General features: G+C 39.0%; 1 protein-coding gene across 1 annotated transcript in view; it reads left to right on the forward strand.

Annotated features, from left to right (window-relative positions):
• The window catches only part of LOC143026784 (vascular endothelial growth factor receptor 3-like), a 66,425-nt gene extending 50,621 nt beyond the window's left edge, over positions 1-15,804 (forward strand). Inside the window, exons 4-6 of the mRNA XM_076187557.1 lie at positions 4,140-4,199; positions 4,324-4,444; positions 15,800-15,804. Coding sequence (XP_076043672.1) covers positions 4,140-4,199; positions 4,324-4,444; positions 15,800-15,804 — 186 coding nt within the window. The remainder of the gene's footprint in view (positions 1-4,139; positions 4,200-4,323; positions 4,445-15,799) is intronic.
• Positions 15,805-19,691: the final 3,887 nt, after the last annotated feature.

Below are 19,691 nucleotides of genomic sequence, written 5' to 3' on the forward strand. Positions count from 1 at the left end.
TGTTGAAAAATGAAAAGAAAAGGACGGTGCAGCTACCCGAGATTTAGTGAAAAAAAAAATCAACAGCATAAGGAGCTGCTAAAAAAAAGAGGAAGAGACTAGTCTCCCACCCTGACTGGTCCAATGCGGTACAAAACAATCACCTCATAATTATGGTCCTGATATAAACACGAATTTAAACTGAGTAATGCAATATCGGGTGTATAGTAGATATATATATATATATATATATATATATATATATATATATATATATATATATATATATATAGCATTAGAATGAAAGAATACAGACACACCTAATAAAATGATAACCTGTTGATAGCCAAAATAAAAAGATATGTACTATGGTATAGAAGAGGTTCGTTGAGAAGATTATTTGAAGATTGGCAACAAACACATCACACACAAACATGCATAGTCGCACACAATAAGATACAAGTACAAGGGTGAATCTCATCCAGAGCATTCCGAGTTCAACATGAGAAAATATAATGTTTCTTGTGAAAAAAATTGAGACAGTGTAGGTCTGACTCGGTCCTCTACAGGTACAATAAGCAAGCTTTTGTGATTTGTTGGTCATTGTAACAGCTACGGCAACTAGACTTCCATATCCACGAGAGAGGCCTGTCCAAGGTCTAAATATACAGGTCAGACCGTTTACATTCTTCTGCGCAGCTTCTGACGTCATTTGGCTGAGTCCATTTTCTCTTTGTGATACACTGAAGAAAACTGTGAAACGCCAAGGAAGACAGGAACTATAATATTTTATATATTATATATATATATATTATATATCATATATATTATATATTCATATATATAGACAGGAACTATAATATTTTATATATATTTATATTTTATATAATATTTGTCAGAATATAACTAATTGCGTGGAGCTGTGCGAGCGAAGGCGACGTCATTTTCGAACGACGGACTAGCTTCAACTGACAGCTATAGGACCCGCTAACCCCACTTTGAACAGCCAGGTGACGTTCACGGGCCCGCTGCGCCAACTCCCTCGAAATTCGGTCGGAAGTGGTTAGACCTTATATTCTTATATCTTGGGCCTGTCTTCCCTTCGCGGTGTCTCGCTAGAACTGAGTTGTTGCCTTAAACTAAAAGGTCAGATATCAAGACTTCCGTAACTTTTTGTATTTACAGTTTAATGTACATAAAAAAGCATACTGACAGTATTCTATATAATTCCACCGTCTACATCTTATCAAATTTGGCAAAAACAGTTGTTTGTCTTCATCTCATTGCGTCGTCTGCTATTCGAAACAACCCGCCCGTGCGCTTCGGGAACGTTCGGGGAATTCCGCGTTCATGACGTCACAGTTGCCAAACAATATTGTTATTCTGAGAGTGCATCGTATCGCTTTTGCATTGTCAGTCGTGTGTCGTCTCTTGAGTGTCTCATTTTTTTTTCTTTTTTATTGTCACAAAATTGTGATAATAATGGTGTACTGCGTTGACGCAGGCTGCAACAATGGTAGTGGAAGTGGGAGGAGTTTCTTTCAATTTCCTACGGAGCCAGCCCGACGATCGGAATGGATAGAAAGGTGAACAGAGCAGGCAAAGGACCGGGCAAACTGTGGGAGCCTTCGAAGTTTTCAGAACTTTGCTCTGACCACTTCGAAGAGGAATGCTTCGAAATGAATCTAGCGTTATCGATTGGATTTATGGAGACCAGGAGACATCTAAAACCTGATGCCGTGCCCTCAATTTTTGCAGCTACTACAAAGCATTCCACGCCGAAACCAAAAAAGAAAAGTAGGAGGTCAGCGTTTGATAAACGCCGGAGGCTTGAGGTACCGTAGGCAGTTTACTTTTTCTGACTCCATGCATCATGTGCACGCGTTAGGCTTAGGCCTATGCCTATGTCAGAGAGGGCTTGTTATAAATTCCATGGACATGCAGGATGGCCTATATAGGCCTAGTGAATTAAACTGGCCCTGAAGCCATGGACCGGAGCAGTGGCGGCGCCAGGGGGGGGGGCGGCTTTAGCCCCCCCAACTGAAATGAGCAAATTTAAAATTTAAAACACTCATTGAAATAATTTTATTAAGTGGAATTTTTAATTGCCAGGGCTAAAGATTTGTCAGCCATCAGTGCTAGCCCTACCATTAACCCCCTCCCCTTCTGAAATGAGGATAATATATGAGTATTATCATATTACTATTAGCCCCCCAAAAATTTGCTCAGTCCCCCCTTAGCCTCCCCAACTAAAAATTCCTGGCGCCGCCGCTGGACCGGAGGTATAAAATATTGCAGATACCTACAAAAGACACACTAAATCAGATGTAGTGTCTAAAAGACAATCGCGAACACGGTTTAATCATTGAAGCACTGACTAGGTTGTGTACAGCAGCAGTATTGCCATCACATAAACATGATAAAGAGTCAACAGACTAGTACATGGTACATGACTTTGTAATCAAACTAACAGTGATTTCATAAGTCCACATTGCTTCCTGATATTTATATCACATGTCATTGCGTTCACATCAAACTTGAGGATATTTGAAACCACAGTATGTATAGTCCTCACTTTCCCACTGTGCACGAATTCGTGAGACTGCACAAGATGGCAAAACTTTTCTGTTTTTTTTTTTACCAAGGATGTGGTAAATCCATCTGGTGAAGTGCCGGTAAGCAATATATCTGTATAGCCTGAAAGAAACAACTGCATAAATATTGATAGTCATTTCATGATGTTTTTCCTTGTACATATTTTTATTTTTATGCACTTTACTGTGTTTAGTAAAATAGAAAATACACAGTTGACAGTACTTATTAAAATATTATTTTGCTTCATTTTATTTACATGTATTCATTCATTCATTCCAGTATTTTAAATGAATAATCTCGATCTTGCAGGAAGAAATGGCCACAAGGCAATTCATATCATTTAATTTTCCCCCCCATGCTTGGAATTTTAGAGAGAGACTGACAAATGATCGTCGACATAAAAACAAAGGACCCCATCCCATGCTTGCAATGATAGCCTAAATAAGGTAGGAATAATGCACTGAATTTCATACCAGTTGTTATTCCCAATCCTATGAGAGTGGTCAGATCTTTTGCGTTTGCGTCTAGGAGGGGTGGTAGGCCCATCTTGATTCTCGGCACCGTCTAAATCAACGTCGCCGTCGAATTCCGTCTACTCCCCCGTGGTCTCGGGTTCTGAATCTGACAAATCGCTTTCCCCTTCTTCTTCGCTATTTCGTTCACCACTTTCTTCATCTTCACTTGTACTGTATTCCGACGAAGAAACGGGCTGTCCTATTATCAGTTCGAACTGGTAAGGCTTTACAATGCGATGTTCGGCGATATCAAACTCCTCTTCCTCTTCTTCTTCCACCATACATACTATCCTTCCGAATTGGAATGCACAATGGGCCATTTTTGCGAACAAATTTGGATTAAAAACGAACATGAAGATGAATAACTCGATTGGAATGACTGAGCTGAACTACATCGTGTGTTTCTTTGTCCGATTGTTTGGCAACTGTGACGTCACCACCGGTTCACCTAGCGGCGATTACTGGTACTAATTACTAATCGACTAGAACATCCACACTTCGGAATAGTGGTATGTGAGGCGCAATTAAAAGTGAATTTTCTGAATAAATTCTTCTGTAACAGGTAAAAACTTTATTTGTATGCTTTTAAAAAGTACTTTTTCGAGCAATACGATGATTTTTAGCGGATGGTATATCTATTGATATCTGACCTTTAAGACACCAGCCGGCCTCTTCGGCCGCCTGTGCGTGCATGGGGTTGTCTCTCGAACGCCAGAGACGTTCTCCCATATGTTTCACTTCCATCCGCATCATTTATGCGTATACATCACTATCATTACACATGTTTTACAAAGGAAAATTAATACCCTTATAGATAGACACATAATACATATAAAATGTGACATCATTATTATATTACAATATCAGTACAAAAAAAAAAAAAAAAAAAATACATGTTATAATTGTTACCCCATGGCTAACAATAATAAGATGAGTAGGCTATGTGATAGATAAAGTATGGAGACAGATCTAATTTATGCAAAATACTAAACTTATGATTCAGGAGTTTTATGATTTTCAGCAGCTGTATTAATTCCCTACCATTTTCAGCCAATTGGTAGAATTGTTACGGACAAGACTAAAGATCTGCCCTACACTGCTACTCTCCATGTAAGTCTCAATGGCATTCATTGTGATTATGTCAGATTGTGGTGAAAATATAATTCATTCTTGGGATACTAGTTAGAGAATGTTGTTGTGAAATATGAAAAATTATCCCGTTCTTGCATTGTAGCTGGTGCACCTCAACTACACCGATGTCAGCTTTTTTGGTTGTACCTACTTTCTTGGCCATAGGGACGAGGTATTGGACATAAGGGACCCTCTTGTCGCCAGAATTTATGTCTTCGTCAAAGGTATGGATGCTGCTCCATATTTTACCTAAATTTTTATTGGCAGATGAATTTCATAGCTTTTGATTGGTAAATGTTGGCATTGTATGTATGTGTAGTATTTACCTAATTGTGATGTATAGGAAAATATTTGTCATTCTATGCTCATAAGGTTCCATCTCTTTGTATGTTTTTAACTGCATTATTTCCACTTTTATACTGTTCCACAAAATGATCAGGAATTTCCCTTCATCCATGAGGTGCTAAGATGGAAGGGGTGATAAATGAGTATTGAATAGATATAGGATGGGTGTATCATTGTATGCTTTGACTTGGCCACCTATCCTTTAGGGGGAAAAGGCCTTTTGGTATAAATGTACAGTAAAACCTCCATAAATCAGCATAGAGGCTGAGGGCTTCTCATTAGCTGGGAACTTCTGACTTCTATGTAGTCATGTGTCTGCTCCTACCCTCCAAAATAAAACAAAAAGTGTCTAAGATAATTTATGATACAATAGTATGAATATAGTATATGAGTATACTCCCAAGATTATAGGAGGTCTTTTTGTAGGATACAGAGGTGTTTAGGGGGCTCAAGGTCACTTTCATGTACATGGTATATATTATTCTCTAACCGTTATGTAACCACACAATATATGGTACTGTAAACTTAATGAAACTTGGCATATTTTACACTATACAGGCCTTTATCACTATATGGAGCTTTGCCAGCTTATGTAGAATTCCAACTTTGGAATGTCAACTTATGGGAATTGACTCTATAGTATATATATCACAGGTCCCTTCTTCTTTTTTTTTTTATAAAGGATACAGCTCAGTCAAAGCACGCACTCACATTTAAAACAAATAAAACCCATTCAACCAACCCTCCTGTCTCCTCATCATGGGATGAAGGGTTATACCCTGTTCCACACCACACTTACACTAGCTGGTCTTTGGGCCACTTGATGATCCATAACTATTTTTGAAATGTCTCCCCACTGCATTACTTGAGTCAAAAGTAGTACAGTGAGACACAGTTCTTCCACAGCAGGCCTAACAACCAAAGCTGATATCTAACTATTTATCAAGAGTTTTTTTTGCCCTTATAAGGGAGGTACCCAAGTCAAAGGCACATACCCACTCCCACACATTCCATTCCCCTTCACCACCCCCTCCTCCCTCTCATCTTAGTTCCTCACGGATGGCGGGTGAAAGTATATCAGCTTTGGCTTTGATTCCTACAAGAAGTCAAAGCTGATATACATACATATTCCAAGGGCTTTTTCCCCCTTATAAGGGAGGTAGCCAAAGTCAAAAGGCATAATTCCACTCCCACCCATTTCATCCCCACCCACTCCACTCCCATTCCCTCCCTCTTTTCTTGGCTCCTCCTGGATGATAGGTCATCTCTGTAAGCAGATATACAGTACTCTCACTAATGCACTGTGTGGTGACCCTCATCCTCAGTTGGAGCAGATGAGAGGAACATCCCTTTGGGCCATGTCACCCCTCCTTCACATATTGATAATCTTCCTTTCTGTGGTGATGTATGAGGCAGAGACTGGGAATGTAAGGAAGCTGAGAAATCATAAACTGATTTTTTTTTTAGATTATTGCTATTATTGTTATTATTATTATTATTATCATTATTATTATCATTATTATTATTATTATTATTATTATTATTATTATTATTATTATTATATACAATATTTACTTAGTTGTATTATACAGGAAGAGAGCTATGCTCGTAGTGACCCGTCTTTGTATCTTTGAGCATCTAGTTTGTTCTTAAATTCTTGTATAGTTTTTGCACACTGTTGCCTCATCCAGTTTGTTCCAGATATCTAACACTCTGTGTGGGAAACTATTCTTTTTCAGATCTTTTCTATAACTATCCTTTTTGAGTTTCTTTTCATGTCCTCTTGTCTTTCTCTTATCCCACTTTAATAAATCATCTCTATGGAGGACTTCCATCCCTTTCATAATTCTGTAAATGGCCAGCAGATCTCCTTTTTCTCTTCTTTGTTCCAGGGTTGGTAGTTCCAGTTTGGCCAATCTTTGTTCATATGTCAATTTAGAGAGTGTTGGTGCCATCTTTGTTGTTGCAAAGGATTGCAAAGGAGTAGCATGCCAACAGGAGACCTTTTGGTCCATAACTAGGTCAGATGCAAAAAAATTATAATAATGATAAGTAAATAAATAAACAAATAAAAAATTATGTAAATAAATAATAATTATTTGAATAAAGGCTTCATCCTCACATGGTGTCTATTTAAATATACTTCATAATTCTAGTTTTAATTTTCTATTTTCTGGTTGTAACAGAATTCAGTATTCATGAAGATCTGGAATATGGTACCTAATTAGGCCACCCTGGTTCTGATATATATGTTTGAATGTCTATGACCCAATAGCTGACAGTCCTTGTATAAAGTATTAACTGAAAGGGACCTGGGAGTAATCATCTCGAGCGACTTGACATCTGACAAACACGTCAACAAATTATTTGGAGAGACTTTTAACTTACTAATATCAATGAAAGTGGCCTTTGACTACATAGAAGAGGAGATGCTTAAAAAAATAGTGGTTACACTGATAAGACCTAAACTAGAATATGCCGCAACATTGGGGGCACCCAGCGCAAAGAAGAACATAAGAAAATTAGAAAGAATCCAAAGAGCAGCGACAAAAATGGCACCTACACTGGCAAATCTGACATACGAACAAAGATTGGAGAAATTACACCTGTCAACACTGGAACAGAGAAGAGAAAGAGGTGATTTATTAACCATTTAGAGAATTATGAAATGGATGGAAATTCTCGATAGAGATGACTTATTAAAGTGGGACAGAAGAGAAACAAGAGGACACGAAAAGAAACTAAAGAAGGACACTTATAGAAGAGACCTGAAAAAGAATAGCTTCCCACATAGAGTGATTGATGTCTGGAACAAACTAAATGGAGAAACAGCGAATGCCAAAACTATACACGATTTTAAGAATAAACTGGATGCGGAGAGATACGAAAACGGGTTACTACAAGCATAGCTCTCGTCCTGTAAAATACAACTAGTTACAACTAGGTAAATACACACACACACACACACGCCAAAACCATACATGAGTTTAAAAGCAAACTAAACACGGTGAGATACAAAGGCGGGACACCACGAGTGTAGCTCCCCTTCCTGCAAAATATAACTAGGTAAATACACACACACACACACACACACAATATAGTTATGATGGGCGACTTTAATTACAAAGAAGTCTGCTGGGAAGAGATGACAGTAAAGGGTGGAGATGGCTCATGGGGAAATGTTCTACTCGATATAATTATTGACCATACAGTGACACAGTGGATACAGGAGAACACTAGGTATAGAAATGAAGAAGAACCATTGAGACTAGACCTAATAATCACATCTGAACCTAGAATAGTGGAGAAGATTGAATATAAAACACCAATAAGTAAAAGTGACCACATATTGATTGAACTGGAACTAAATGAGGAAAAATACATGTAAAGAAATGAACAATATAGAAAAGGAAGAATGATGTATGAAAAGACAAACTTTGATAAAATAAGATAATTCTTTCAAAAAGAAAACTGGGAAGGAATATACAAAGAAGAAACAACAGTGGAAGACATACATACATATACCAAGGCTTTTTCCCCCTTACAAGGGGGGTAGCCAAAAAGAAAAAGGCACAAAATCACTCCCACCCTCTCCATCCCTGAATACACTCCACACCCCTCCACCCTCCCTCTTATCTTAGCACCTCCTGAATGACGGGTCATCCCTGCACCTTGTCCACTGCCCTGGGTCAGAAGCAGTGTTGCAAGACACAGCACATCCACAGCAAGGCCGCTTCATTAAATCGGCGACCCCCCCTCTCCCTCCCCCCATTGCAAAAAATGAGAGGACGGGGAGAAATCCCTTCGGACTGCGTCAAATTTTGCTCACACATACTACCTCACCCCCATCCATCCGCCCATTCCACCTCATGCAATCACAACATCATCCATATACAACCATTCTCCATTCACCCCTGTCTTCTGTCCTCTCCCGTCCTTCCTCAACAGACATTCCCCTCTTCCCCAAAGCCCCCTTCACCCCATCCATCCACCTCATCCTAGGACATCCCCTCATGTTCACTCCCTCCACATCTGCCTTCCACACCTCTTTTACTAGTCTTTCTTCACTCATTCTTTCCATGTGTCCAAACCATCCTAATATTCTTTCATCAACCCCATCACCCAGCTCCTTTTCCACCCCTGTTCTCCTCCTCACCTCCTCATTTCTCACTCTATCTAGCCTAGTAACCCCCATCATACTTCTCAGACACCTCATCTCAAACACATTCAAACTCCTTCTCTCTTCTTCTCTTATGTTCCATGTTTCTGCCCCATACAGTGCTGTTGGCACAATCACTCCATACAGTCTCCTCTTAGCATCCATTCCCAAATGTCTATTCCTCATTACACTCTTTTTACGCTCATTTACACACTTAAAAAAAAAAAACAGTGGAAGAGAAATGGAATATTTTGACAAAATTTTATAAAAAAAGGAGTGGAAAAGTATGTCCCAAGACAAAAACAAGAAAAAGAATACGTAAAGTGCTGGTACAACAAAAGTTGTAGGGAGTTAAAATTTAAGAAAGACAAAAGACCTGAAAAATGGAAAATATATACTTGTTATAGAAATGAATATGTACAAGCGTGCAGAGAGGAAAAGAGAAAATGTCATAGAAAAATGTAAAGATCAACCAAAATTATTTTACAGATTTGTAAACAACAAACTGAAAAAACAAATAAGATTTGGAGAAATTAAGACAAGGAGGAGTTGAATACACAGAGGAAATAGAAATGGCAGAAATTATGAACAAGCATTTTAAATCAGTGTTTACAAGGGAGAATATACAACCTGAAGAGATCAAATGGAAAGAGAAAGTCCCCCCATGAAAGAAATAGAAGTAACAAAGAATGAAATAATGAAACACTTGAGTAATCTTGATGTCAGAAAATCACATGGACCAGATGAAATAGCAAACTGGATTTTGAAAGAATGCAGGAATGAACTGGCAGACAAGAAGGAAAAGTTCCAGAAGATTGGAAAAAAGCAAATATAGTACCTATATATAAAGGGGGAAATAAAGAAGACCCTACCAACTATAGACCAGTCTCTCTAACAAGTACAATAGCAAAAATTTGTGAAAGAATTGTCAAAAATAGATGGGTAAAATATTTAGAAAAAAACAACGTGCTAAATCAAAGGCAATTTGGATTCAGACAAGGACGATCATGCATCACCAATTTAATATGTTTCTATTCAAGGCTAGTAGATATAATACAAGAAAGAGATGGATGGGCTGATTGTGCATTTCTAGACCTAAAAAAAGCTTTTGACAAAGTACCACATAAGAAGTTGCTTAAGAAATTAGAAACTGAAGGAGGAATACAGGGCAAACTGCTTAAATGGATGGAAGACTTTTTGCAAGAAAGAAAAATGAGAGTAGTGATAAGAGATCAACACTCAAAATGGGATGAAGTAATAAGCGGTGTTCCACAAGGAACAGTTCTGGCCCCAATAATGTTTGCTATATATATTAATGATATGGATGAAGAAATTGAAAGTTATATGAGCTTCTTTGCAGATGATGCAAAACTATTAAAAAAAAGTGAACACGGAAGAAGATTGTGAATCACTACAGAGTGATCTAAATAAAGTCTGGGAATGGAGTAGGAAGTGGGAGATGGAGTTCAATACTAAAAAGTGTAGTATAATGGAACTTGGAAAAAGCAAAAACAGAATAACAGGATCATATAAATTGGGAGAAGAAAGTATAAAAAAAGTAGAAAATGAGAAGGACCTGGGAGTCATTGTTATGAATAATATGTTACCTGAGAAACATATAAATATGATTTTTGGTGAAACTTATAATTCAATAAGAACAATCAAAGTGGCATTTACATACCTGGATGAAGAAATGGTGAAGAAAATACTAATCACTCTGATAAGACCAAGATTGGAATATGCAGGAACAATGTGGTCACCAAGTACAAAAAAATGTATAAAAAAACTTGAAAGAATACAAAGAGCAATTACAAAATTGGAACCAACACTCTCAAAACTATCATATGAAGAGAGACTAGCAAAACTTGAACTACAGACACTAGAGCAAAGAAGAGAGAGAGAGATTTGATAGCTATTTACAGAATCATGAAAGGCATAGAAATTATTGATAGAGAGGATCTAATAAAATGGGATGATAGAAATACAAGAGGACACGGAAAGAAAATCAAGAAAGACAGCTATAGAAGAGATCTGAAAAAAGAACAGCTTTCCTCTCAGAGTAATAGACAGTTGGAACAAGTTAGAAGAGCAAGTAGTGTGTGCAAAAACAATACATGAATTCAAAAATAGTTTAGATAAAATGAGATATGAAGACGGGACCCCACGAGCATAGCTCCCCTTCCCGTAAAATACAACTAGGTAAATACAACTAGGTAAATACACTTCAATGAACGGACAGCTTAGAGGACGTTCTGAAGAAAAAGTTAAATTTCGTGGATCCCGAAGCAAAGGAAGTACCTATTGTATTTACAGGGTGGGGGGAAATTGCTTGTGGTGTAGGGGAAAGTGAGGAAAAAGGAGAAGGGGAGGGATTACTGAGGGAAATGGAAGGAAATGAGGAAGGTGAGGACTTGGCCCAGGCAGGCAGACGCCATCTAAACAAAAGAGGTCCGGACCAATTTAGCGACGACGAAATGTCTAACAAAAATGTAAAGATCAGAAGTATAGATAAGAGCAATACAGTAGAAGGTGATGAGAATATTTTCCAGGGTTTTAAAGAGGGTGGGGGGGACACAAACACCCCCCCCCCCCGATTAACAAGACTAGAAGAGAAGCTCGATAAGATGATCGAGCACTGGGAGCTTAGGTTCGGTCACGTTAACAACATTGTGCAGAGGGTTGAAAAATTGGAAGAACTAGAGAAGGCGAACAAAAACAACTAAGGAAATTGAAGAATTAAAAAAACAGTTAAAAGAAGTAAAAGAGGAGAATAAAGTCTTAAAGGAGAATTATAAGGACAACAAGGAGAGTTGGAAAAAAATTCAAGAAAACAGTAAAGTTGCATTTACTGATATAATCAAACAGCAAATGAAAGAACAAACTGAAGACTCAGTTATTAAAGTGATGAGACAGAAGGAGAATATAGTAAGAGACTTAGCAGATAGAAAGAAATGTATAATTATATTAGGAATGGAAGAGAAACATAACCCAGATAGAACCACAAGAATCAAAGAAGAAAATTAAAAAGTAAGAAATTTACTAGAATTAGTTCAGGAAGATGAGCCAGAAATAATGAAACAAATCGAAGAGAAATTCAGGCTTGGGAAATATAGTACAGACAAGACCAGACCAATTAAGATTAAATTCAGGTCACAAACGATGGCAGAGAATATCTTATCCAAAACAGGGAAACTAGCAACAAGTGAACAATATAAAAAGGTATGGATAAAAAGGGAAATGAATAAAGAGGAAAGAGAGGAGGAAATAAGGAATAGACATGAAGCTAAGAAATAAAACGAGACCAGAACAGAGACAGAAAAACAAGAATTCTACTGGAGAGTAGTGAATATGAAATTGAAGAAATGGAACATAAAAGAGAGAAACACAAAAGAAACAGAGAATACAATGGAAATAACAGAAAGTTAAGAGTATCCTACACAAATATAGATGGATTAATAACAGGACTGAATGAACTGAACAAATATCTGAAAGAAAAAGATCCGGACATAATGGGAAATGTTGAGACAAAATTAAAAGGCCCACTACCACCCAACAGCATAGGACACAATGCATATAATTATTGGATTAGAAACAGAAAGATAAAACAAGGGGGTGGAGTTATGTTCCTGACTAAGAAGGATATAAACGTGAAGAGAGTCACATATGGGAACAATAGAGTAGAGATGATTATGATAGAAGTAGAAGATGGAGATAAGAAGAGCAGAAAGTTTGTAATAAACTACGTGCCCCCAAAAACAGCCTCATGGGAAGAGAATGAACATAAAAGCATGTTAGAAGACACAAGAGTAACACTAAACGAGATAATGGAAGATGGAGGAAGAATAGTTATGATGGGCGACTATAATTGCAAAGAAATATGCTGGGAAGAGATGACCGTAAAGGGTGGAGAAGACTCATGGGGAAGTGTTCTACTTGAGATGATTATTGACCACACAATGACACAATGGATCCAAGAGGACACTAGGTATAGAAATGAAGAAGAACCATCGAGACTAGACCTAATAATCACATCAGAACCTAAAATAGTGGAAAAGATAGAATACCAGGCACCAATAAGCAAAAGTGACCACATATTGATAGAACTAGAACTAAATGAGAAAAAATACATGAAAAGAAATGAACAATATAGAAAAGGAAGATTGATGTATGAAAAAAACAAATTTTGATAAAATAAGAGAATTCTTCCAAAATGAAAACTGGGAAAGAATACACAAAGAAGATACAACAGTAGAAGAGAAATGGAATATTTTGACAAAAATCTATAAAAAAGGAGTAGAAAAGTATGTCCCAAGACAAAAACAAGAAAAAGAATATGTAAAATGCTGGTACAACAAAAGTTGTAGGGAGATAAAAGACAAAAGAGATAAAGTTTGGACCAAATGAAGAAAAACAAAAGACCAGAAAAATGGAAAATATATACTTGTTATAGAAATGAATATGTACAAGCGTGCAGAGAGGAAAAGAGAAAATATGAAAAAGATGTCATAGAAAAATGTAAAGATCAACCAAAACTATTCTACAGATTTGTAAACAAACTGAAAAACAAACAAGATTTGGAGAAATTAAAACAAGGAGTTGAATACACAGAGGAAATTGAAATGGCGGAAATTATGAACAAACATTTTAAATCAGTGTTTACAAGGGAGAACATACAACCTGAAGAGATCGAATGGAAAGAGAAAGTCCCCCCTATGAAAGAAATAGAAGTAACAAAGAATGAAATATTGAAACACTTGAGTAATCTTGATGTCAGAAAATCGCATGGACCAGATGAAATAGCAAACTGGATTTTGAAAGAATGCAGGAATGAACTGGCAGACATAATACATAGCATAATAAACAGTTCCTTGAAAGAAGGTAAAGTTCCAGAAGATTGGAAAAAAGCAAATATAGTACCTATATATATAAAGGAGGAAATAAAGAAGGCGCTAACAACTAAAGGCCAGTCTCTCTAACAAGTACAATAGCAAAAATTTGTGAAAGAATTGTCAAAAATAGATGGGTAAAATATTTAGAAAAAAACAACGTGCTCAATCCAAGGCAATTTGGATTCAGACAAGGACAATCATGCATCACCAATTTAATATGTTTCTATTCAAGACTAATAGATATAATACAAGGAAGAGATGGATGGGCTGATTGTGCATTTCTAGACCTAAAAAAAGCTTTTGACAAAGTACCACATAAGAAGTTGCTTAAGAAATTAGAAACTGAAGGAGGAATACAGGGCAAACTGCTAAATTGGATGGAAGACTTTTTGCAAGAAAGAAAAATGAGAGTAGTGATAAGAGATCAACACTCAAAATGGGATGAAGTAATAAGCGGTGTTCCACAAGGAACAGTTCTGGCCCCAATAATGTTTGCTATATATATTAATGATATGGATGAAGGAATTGAAAGCTATATGAGCTTTTTTGCAGATGATGCAAAACTATTGAAAAAAGTGAACACGGAAGAAGATTGTGAATCACTACAAAGAGATCTAAATAAAGTCTGGGAATGGAGTAGGAAGTGGGAGATGGAGTTCAATACTAAAAAGTGTAGTATAATGTAATTTGGAAAAAGTAAAAACAGAATAACAGGATCATATAAATTGGGAGAAGAAGGAATAAAAAAAGTAGAAAATGAAAAGGACCTGGGAGTCATTGTTATGAATAATATGTCACCTGAGAAACATATAAATAAGATTTTTTGAGAAACTTATAATTTAATAAGAACAATCAAAGTTGCATTTACATACCTGGATGAAGAAATGGTGAAGAAAATTCTAATCACCCTGATAAGACCAAGATTGGAATATGCAGCAACGATATGGTCACCAAGTGCAAAAAAATACATAAAAAAAACTTGAAAGAATACAAAGAGCAATTACAAAATTGACACCAACACTCTCAAAACTATCATATGAAGAGAGACTAGCAAAACTTGAACTACAGACACTAGAGCAAATGTGCCGTTACGAGCAGTAACGGGGCTTTTTTATAATTCCGTGTATCTCCATGTTTACATATTTTTTGTCGTAAGGCTCGTTTCCCCTCGGAAGGGGTTTCCATTTTTGTTTTTTGTAATGCTTTAATTTTAAGTGTATTTCGAACAGAGACCTCCTCTGTTTGAAATCCCACCTTTGTAAGTTGTCTGCAAGCTGTGTCGCAAGATAACATCGCATTATTTGTACAATGTTCACTTTAAGAATTAGAATTAAGAAGGTGTGTAAGACCGGTTGCCGTTTGTGATGTCACATCACGCATCTAGGCGCCAGTCTGGTTCGAAACTCGAAAGGTGTACACACCCCTCTTGTAGCCAACTCAGTAAGTTGTAAAACCCTTTATATTTTAGGTTTAGAGTGTACTAGTGGATCCTTTGCCATATCTTATATCATGTATAGCTTTTAGCCTTTAGTAACTACAGTCCCATTTCCAGTTTTCATCATTTCACCGTAACTATCGAAATTCCTTTGGGTCCATCCTGCGTGATGGATCGGATCTGCAATAAAGTGGCATCGAACATTCCCGTGAATAAATAACCTTCCGTCCCAAGTCTGTCTACGTCACGGATGCTAAGATGCTGATTGTCTATTTGATCTGCGCAGTCCCCAGTTCGCTGCGCCACAATGAAAATGAGGACGATAGAAAAAAAATAGAGATGAAAGGAGCATAAAAAGAAGTGGATTTAACCAGACCACGCCCTGCACGTCGTTGCCAAGTCTAGATTTGCCTCGTCGTCACCACAACATAGCTTGATGTGTCCCACGAATCAACAAGTGTCGCTAGTGTTTCACGAGTGATAAGATAGTGGAAGTGTATGTGTAGTGTTGTGAAGTTGCCGATACGGAAAATTAATTAGTGATCTTATGTCGTCTTAGTAATCGTATCGGCCCGCAGGTGTCGATGTGGCAGCAATGTATGGGCGCCGAGTTCACCAGTGTTGTTTACGTAACACCATTTTTCCATCGTATTTATGTAAGCATGTTTTTCCTTTTGAAGGCAAGGCTACCTTGCCTAAAAACCTGTTCTGTATGTTTAATATAAGCATTCATGTAATTTACCTTTTGTAGATTGAATCAATGTAAGGTTTAATCTGTTATGTCTACCTCAACCATCGTTTAGTAGGAGTGTCTGTGTAAGCATACTCCGCGGTTCTCGATTAAGTTTGAGTTTTTTCCTTGCCTTCTTTTTCATATTACTGTCTTGTCTCTCACTGTTTCTCTCGCTTGGCAATATGTCCTCCACCCACAGTATGGATGAGGGACCCGTCTCTAACAGAGTAAGGACTCTCACGGCTGGAGGACAAGAAGGTTATCATAGAGTAACTGACCAATATGAAGAAAGGGTAAAGGTGAGTAGAGATGGAGTACAGGCCTTAGTTGTACCAGTAGTCCTTGGTTGTACCAGGCCCACGCTGTGTACCAGGATACTGTAAAAAAGTATCTGGAATATTTAACGCGTGAACGTACTTCAGAAAGTCTGGCTCGTGCTGAATTAGTGAAGAATGAAGACAGGGATTTTCAGGCATCTTTTCGTCAGGCAATCAGTAATTATTCATCCTCTTCCTCAGTTGAAGTCACGGAAGAGGAACACCACACTGAACCGTTTTTACAAGATGACCCGAAGTCCAGTCAAGTTCCTTCATCCCTCGCCAACCACTCTGAGTTTTGTGTACCCCCCTCCATGAAGGGCAGTTCAAGAAAGTCGGTTAGGTCAGGTCGTTCCAGTAGCACCAGTGTTAGTGTTGCAAGGAGGCAACGAGCCAAGGTGGAGACCGCTCGTATTAGAGTCAAGTTTGCCGAGCAAGAAGGTCAGCTTATGAAGGAAAGGGCTGAAAAGGAAGCTCAAAGGGCAAAAGAAAGGGCTGAAAAGGAAGCTCAAAGGGCAAAAGAAAAGGCTGACAAGGAAGCTCAAAGGTCAAGAGAAGAGGCTGAAATGCTGGCCAAGTTCAAAGTTATGGCACAGCAAAAGGAGTTGGAAGTAGCTGAAGCCGAACTTAGGCACTTAGGAGCCGACAATGATTGGGAAACATGCAGTGAATGGGACCAACTAAAAGAAACAGTTGCTACCCGCACCCAGCTATATGTGGAACAGCAGGGTGGTATAGTTGATGTTTCCGCTAGTCAGAAAGATCCAGTAGGCTTGAACCCTGAAAGTCCTGTTTTCAAGCCCTGTTCTGATCTCAGAGTTAACTCACAGCCTGTGAACAATTTTACATCCAGTTTTGAACCTCGCAGCGAGGAAGCAAACGTGAAGCCTGTGCAACTTGCACAGCAACCCATTGCTAATCATAGCATTTCTGTGTCCCATCCTGTAGTAAAACCTCCTTGTAGTACGTGTCATGGGTCGGGAACACCCTCTAATTGTGTTGATGTAACTAAGTTCCTCATGTGGAAGGAATTACTTCTTGGCAGACTGTCTAATTTGATGACACTCCTGAAAATTATGCTGTCTGGAGAGAGAGTTTCGGCGAAGTCATGTGAGAGTTGGATATCTCACGCAAGGAGGAAATGGATCTGTTAGTTTAAGCACCTAGGGCCTGAATCGAAAAGATGGGCCCGTGCGACCAGAGCCTCCAATGCAAATGATCCAAACATGGCGTGCAATAGAATCTGGGAACGCTTAAATGATAGGTTTGCTGCCCCTGGGATCGTTGAGACTTTGATTAAAAGGAAGTTAGCCGTCTTCCCACGGCTAGCACCTAAAGATACCGCCAAGTTATTTGACCTGTGCGATATCCTGCTCCATATAGAAGCTTTGAAGGCAAACCCGGTCTACAGTACTCTCTTTGCCTATTATGACACCTATTCAGGCATCAATCCTATTGTCGTTAAACTCCCATCATGTTTACAGGAGAAGTGGATTGGCAAAGCCACAAACTACATGAACACCTATGGTGTACTGTACCCACCCTTTTCATTCTTCGTAGGGTTTGTGAAGGAGATGGCAAAGGTCAAGAATAATCCATGTTTCGCCTTTCATGACCTTGGTGCTGACAGGTTTATAAAACCAGAGAAGCCACCTTCCTCTAAGTTTCCCCAAGTACATGTGAAGAAGACCGACACCACACTACCCGGTGGTAGTAAGACGACCACGGTTACTGACAGGTCAGTTAACACTGCTAGTTCCACCGATAAAGGAAAGGCAGAAAAAGAGAGGTTTTGTGTTTTTCACAACGCCAACGTGCATGATTTGAATTTCTGCAGGGCCTTCCGTACCATGTCTGTCAGCGAAAGGAAGGATTTCTTAAGTGATAAAGGTATAGGTCATAAATGTTGCAAAGATGACCATCCTCCCTCCAGCTGCAGAAAAAGATTGTTTTGTAAGCTCTGTAGGGCCTCCAGTCACGTGGCTGCCTTACACTACGATGGACCCAGACAAAAGGGAAATTCTATCCAAGCTGTAACACAGCAAGGAAGGGAGGCTGCTCAAGATAGGACACCTCGCTCCCCTGTAGTCAACCAAGTGTCGCTTCCCAATGTTCTTACTCCTGTAGTAAAGACTCATGGAGGGGAGGACGCTGCTGTCAATTCAAAGTGTACCTTGATATGCAGTAACCCCACCTCCATGAGTAAGTCCTGTGTCAAGACCTTCTTGGTGAAAGTTTATCCTGAAAGTAAGCCAGAGCTCGGGGTGTGGTGTTATGCCATCCTAGACGATCAGTGCAATTGCTCTTTAGCAAGGTCTGAGTTTTTCGATTTGTTTGACAAGCAGAGCAAACGGGTTTCATATCGTCTAGCTACCTGTGCAGGTTTAACGGGCGCTTCTGGGCGCACCACCAAAAATTACACCATCGTGTCGTGGCATAACTCACATGAGGTACATGTCCCTCTGCTAGTGGAATGTGACAGCATTCCGAACGTGAGAGAAGAGATACCCACTCCTGCCATAGCTCACGGCTATCCCCATCTGTCCGACCTGGCTGAATGTATTCCGCCTCTAGTCCCCGAGGCTGAGATTCTACTCATCATTGGTCGAGATGTACCTTCAGCCCATTACATTTTTGACCAGAGAATCGGACCTGTCAATGCCCCTCTAGCTCAACAGACCAGCCTGGGATGGGCAATCATTGGGGAAGTGTGTCTCCACGGCACTTGTATGCCTTCTGTCATTAGCAGTTTCAAAACGTCCTTTGTACATGATAGGCGTCCCTCCATAGTCGCTCCATGTGGTAACCAGATTCACGTCTCTGAAATAAAGGATGATTTGTTCAAAGTAACCAAAGATGATGACAAGACTGCCCTGTCGATTGAAGACAGGAAGTTCCTAGATGTCATGAACACAGAGTTCCGGAAGGATCAAAGTGGCCATTGGGTCACGCCACTGCCTTTCCGTCCTAATGTTGTAGCCACCAGTAATAATAGAGACTTTGTGTGGCACCGCACACTGTCTCTCCATCGTAGCCTCAGCACAAAGCCTGACAAACGTCAGCATATGATGGCCTTCATGCAAAAGATGTTAGATCGTGGGCATGCTGAGGTTGCACCACCATTGAAGTCCGATCAGAAGTGCTGGTATCTTCCCTTGTTTGGGGTGTACCACCCTAAGAAACCTGACAAGATCAGAGTTGTGTTCGACTCTTCTGCCAAATCCAGAGAGTTCTCCCTAAATGACATGCTGATGTCAGGTCCTGATATGACAAACAGCATTCTCGGGATTCTTCTACGTTTCCGTCAGGAAGCTGTAGCAGTGGCAGCTGATGTAGAACAGATGTTCTACAACTTCAAAGTGAAGACTGAGCAAAGAGATTACCTCAGATTCTTCTGGTACAAGGATAACGACCCTGATCAAAAGTTGATTGAGTATAGGATGACTGTTCATGTCTTTGGAAATACTCCATCTCCCGCCATTGCCACCTATGGCCTGCGTAAGTCTGTAGAAAATGCCTCTCCTGAAGTTCGTTATTTCATAGAGAACAATTTCTACGTGGATGATGGGTTAGCATCTCTGCCAGATGCAGAG

The sequence above is a fragment of the Oratosquilla oratoria genome, chromosome 7 (assembly GCF_046742065.1).
Source record: "Oratosquilla oratoria isolate Oo_2021 chromosome 7, ASM4674206v1, whole genome shotgun sequence".
Lineage (NCBI taxonomy): Eukaryota > Metazoa > Arthropoda > Malacostraca > Stomatopoda > Squillidae > Oratosquilla > Oratosquilla oratoria.